We start from the raw sequence: 4,694 nt of genomic DNA on the forward strand, positions 1-4,694 counted from the left end.
GCAGGGCGGGGGGGGGGGGGGCAGTCAGGGGGGGGTGTCCCCTTGCGTTGGGGACACTTTTTGTGTGTCCCCCCCCCTCAATGTTGTCCCCCCCCCTCAGGTGTGTGAGTGGAAGGAGCCCCAGGAGCTGCGGGAGCTGCTGGATCTGGAGCTGAGGGACCAAGGGGAGAGGATGGAAAAGCTGCTGGAACGATGCCGGGACGTCATCCGCCTCAGCGTGCGCACCGGTCAGAGCCCCCCCGACACCAGTTTGGACCAGTTTGGCCCCAGCCAGTCCCAGTTCAACCCCAGCCGGCCCCGTTTTGGTCCAAACCCACCCCCTTTTGATCCAAAACCATCCCTTTTTGGTCCAAACCCATCCCGTTTTGGACTCAGCTGGTCCCAGTTCAGCTGGTTTTGGCCCTGGCCGGCCCCAGTTGATCCCAGTTTGGTCCCAGTTTGGCCCCAGCCAGTCCCAGTTCAACCCCAGCTGGCCCCGTTTTGGTCCAAACCCATCCCTGTTTTTGTCCAAACCCATTGCTGTTTTGATCCAAAACCATCCCGTTTCGGTCCAAACCCATCCCGTTTTGGACTCAGCTGGTCCCAGTTCAGCTGGTTTTGACCCTGGCCGGCCCCATTTGATCCCAGTTTGGTCCCAGTTTGGCCGCAGCCAGTCCCAGTTTGACCCCAGCCGGCCCCATTTTGGTCCAAACCCATCGCTGTTTTTGTCCAAACCCATCCCGTTTTGATCCAAAACCATCCCATTTTGGTCTCAGCTGGTCCCAGTTCAGCTGGTTTTGACCCTAGCCACCCCAGTTGATCCCAGTTTGGTCCCAATTTGGCCCCCGCCAGTCCCAGTTCAGCCCCAGCCGGCCCCGTTTTGGTCCAAACCCATCGCTGTTTTTGTCCAAACCCATCCCGTTTTGACCCAAACCCATCCCGTTTTGATCCAAAAGCATCCCATTTTGGACTCAGCTGGTCCCAGTTCAGCTGGTTTTGACCCTAGCCACCCCAGTTGATCCCAGTTTGGTCCCAATTTGGCCCCAGCCAGTCCCAGTTTGGCCCCAGCCGGCCCCGTTTTAGTCCAAACCCATCCTTGATTTGGTCCAAACCCATCCCTGATTTGGTCTAAACCCATCCCGTTTTGGTCCAAACCCATCCCATTTTGGACTCAGCTGGTCCCAGTTCAGCTGGTTTTGACCCTAGCCACCCCAGTTGATCCCAGTTTGGTCCCAGTTTGGCCCCAGCCAGTCCCAGTTTGGCCCCAGCCGGCCCCGTTTTAGTCCAAACCCATCCTTGATTTGGTCCAAACCCATCCCTGATTTGGTCTAAACCCATCCCGTTTTGGTCCAAACCCATCCCATTTTGGACTCAGCTGGTCCCAGTTCAGCTGGTTTTGACCCTGGCCGGCCCCAGTTGATCCCAGTTTGGTCCCAGTTTGGCCCCAGCCGGTCCCAGTTCAGCCCCAGCTGGTCCAAACCCATCCCCGTTTTGATCCAAAACCATCCCTTTTGGGGATTGCTGTTTTGGTCCAAACCCATCCCGTTTTGGACTCAGCTGGTCCCGGTTCAGCTGGTTTTGGCCCTGGCCAGCCCCAGTTGATCCCAGTTTGGTCCCAGTTTGGCCCCAGCCGGTCCCAGTTCAGCTGGTTTTGGCCCTGGCCAGCCCCAGTTTGGCTCCAATTCGACCCCAACTAGTCCCTGTTTGGCTCCAGCTGGTCCATCATGTCCCCAGGCATGTCCCCGTCCCACAGATGGGTCCATCATGTGGGTCTGACGTCCCCACGTGTGTCCCCATCCCTCACATGGGTCTGACATGTCCCCACGCATGTCCCCGTCCCACACATGGGTCTGACATGTCCTCACACGTGTCCCCATCCCACACATGGGTCTGACACGTCCCCACACGGGTCTGACACCTCCCCATGTGTGTCCCTGTCATCATGTCCCTACATGGGTCTGACATGTCCCCATGCGTGTCCCCGTCCCACACACGGGTCCATCACATCCCCACACGGGTCTGACACATCCCCACACGTGTTCCTGTCCCACACATGGGTCCATCAGGTCCCTACACGGGTCTGACACATCCCCACATGTGTCCCTGTCCCACACATGGGTCTGACATGTCCCCACACATGTTTGACATGTCCCCATGTGTGTCCCTGTCCCTCCATCATGTCCTTACATGGGTCTGACATGTCCCCACACGTGTCCCCGTCCCTCACATGGGTCTGACACGTCCCCACACGGGTCTGACACGTCTCCACACGTGTCCCCATCCCACACATGTGTCCATCACATCTCTATATGTGTCCCTGTCCCACACATGGGTCCATCACGTCCCCACACATGGGTCTAACATGTCCCCACGCGTGTCCCCATCCCACACATGGGTCTAGCATGTCCCCACGCGTGTTCCTGTCCCACACATGGGTCCATCATGTCCCCAGATGGGTCTGACACATCCCCACACGTGTCCCCGTCCCACACATGGGTCCATCACGTCCCCACATGGGTCTGACATGTCCCCATGCATGTCCCCATCCCACACATGGGTCCATCATGTCCCCAGATGGGTCTGACACATCCCCACACGTGTCCCCATCCCACACACGGGTCTAACATGTCCCCACATGTGTCCCTGTCCCACACATGGGTCTGACATGTCCCCACACGGGTCTGACACGTCCCCACATGTGTCCCTGTCCCACACATGGGTCCATCATGTCCCCAGATGGGTCTAACATGTCCCCACGCGTGTCCCTGTCCCACACATGGGTCTGACATGTCCCCACACGGGTCTGACACGTCCCCACGTGTGTCCCTGTCCCACACATGGGTCCATCACCCTCCCCACATGGGTCTGACATGTCCCCACATGTGTCCCTGTCCCACACATGGGTCCATCACGTCCCCACATGGGTCTGACATGTCCCCACGCGTGTCCCCATCCCACACATGGGTCTGACATGTCCTCACACGTGTCCCCATCCCACACATGGGTCTGACATGTCCCCACATGGGTCTGACACGTCCCCACATGTGTCCCTGTCCCACACATGGGTCCATCACGTCCCCACATGGGTCTGACACGTCCCCACGCGTGTCCCCATCCCACACATGGGTCTGACATGTCCTCACACGTGTCCCCATCCCACACATGGGTCTGACATGTCCCCACATGTGTCCCTGTCCCACACATGGGTCCATCACCCTCCCCACACTGGTCTGACATGTCCCCACACGTGTCCCTGTCCCACACATGGGTCCATCACGTCCCCACACGGGTCTGACACATCCCCACGTGTGTCCCTGTCCCTTCATCATGTCCCTACATGGGTCTGACATGTCCCCACATGGGTCTAACATGTCCCCACGTGTGTTCCTGTCCCACACATGGGTCCATCATGTCCCCAGATGGGTCTGACACATCCCCACACGTGTCCCCGTCCCACACATGGGTCTGACATGTCCCCACACATGTCCCCATCCCACACATGGCTCTGGAGGTGGCCCCTCTCAGCAGCGTCCCCAATGCCCGACTCCCCGTGGTGCCTCGGTGGTGGGGGGGGGGTCGAGGGGGGTGTCTCCTGTCCCCCTGCCCCTCACCCTGTCCCCATTGTGTGTGTGTGTCCCCCCGACCCCCAGGTCACCCCCGTTTCTTCAACCAGCTCTTCTCTGGCTTGGACCACCACGCGCTGGCCGGGCGCTTCATCACCGAGGCCCTCAACACCAGCCAGTAGGTACCCCCAAAACTGAAGAAGGAAGGGAGGGGGGGGTGATGGGGGGTGTTTTGGGGGTGCCACATGTCCCCCCACCCCACAGATACACCTACGAGATCGCCCCCGTCTTCGTGCTGATGGAGGAGGTGGTGCTGGCCAAGCTGCGGGAGCTGGTGGGATGGAGCAGCGGCGACGGCATCTTCGCCCCAGGTATGACATGGACTGGGACAATCCTCCCCACCAGTACAAACTGGGGGGGTGAGGGGTTGGAAAGCAGCCCTGAGGAAAGGGACTTGGGGGTGCTGGTGGAGGAGAAGCTGGACATGAGCAGGCAGTGGGCACTCACAGCCCAGAAGGTCAATCCCATCCTGGGCTGCATCAAAACTAGTGAAGGGCCTGGAAGACAAATCATATGAAGAGCGGCTGAAGGAGCTGGGGCTGTTTAGTGTGAGGAAGAGGAGGCTGAGGGGAGACCTCATCACTCTCTACAACTACTTGAAAGGACACTGGAGAGAGGTTGGGGCTGGTCTCTTCTCACAAGTAATTAACGACAGGAGAGGGAATGGCTTCAAGCTCCAACAGGGGAGGTTTAGGCTGGACTTTTGGAAACAATTCTTCATGGAAAGAGTGGTCAGAGACTGGAAGAGGCTGCCCAGGGAGGGGGTGGAGTCACCATCCCTGGAGGTGTTCAAGAGTCATTTAGATGTGGGGTTGGGGGACATGGTGTAGGGGAGGACTTTGTAGAGTAGGGGAGATGGTTGGACTCGATGATCCCAAGGGTCTCTTCCAACCTGGACCATTCTATGACTCTAAGAAAGCCAACGGCATCCTGGCTTGTGTCAAAAATAGTGTCGGATGAGACGCCCTTTGGAGGTCCCTTAAGGCCTGGACCATTCTATGACTCTATGATAACCCCAGTCCCTCTGGGGGCTTTGTCCTCGTCCCCCGTGTCCCCCCCCCCCCGGGGGGGCTTTTTCCCCCCCCCCCCCCC

General features: G+C 58.9%; 1 protein-coding gene across 1 annotated transcript in view; it reads left to right on the top strand.

Moving 5' to 3' along the window:
• The window catches only part of LOC106899885 (cysteine sulfinic acid decarboxylase-like), a gene marked incomplete at its 3' end in the record, with an annotated part of 11,693 nt that overhangs the window by 385 nt on the left and 6,614 nt on the right, over positions 1 to 4,694 (top strand). Inside the window, exons 2-4 of the mRNA XM_014961823.1 lie at positions 101 to 227; positions 3,630 to 3,720; positions 3,807 to 3,935. Of these exons, the coding sequence (XP_014817309.1) occupies positions 101 to 227; positions 3,630 to 3,720; positions 3,807 to 3,935 (347 nt within the window). The remainder of the gene's footprint in view (positions 1 to 100; positions 228 to 3,629; positions 3,721 to 3,806; positions 3,936 to 4,694) is intronic.

Source organism: Calidris pugnax, unplaced genomic scaffold (assembly GCF_001431845.1).
Source record: "Calidris pugnax isolate Ruff unplaced genomic scaffold, ASM143184v1 scaffold831, whole genome shotgun sequence".
Taxonomy (NCBI): Eukaryota; Metazoa; Chordata; class Aves; order Charadriiformes; family Scolopacidae; genus Calidris; species Calidris pugnax.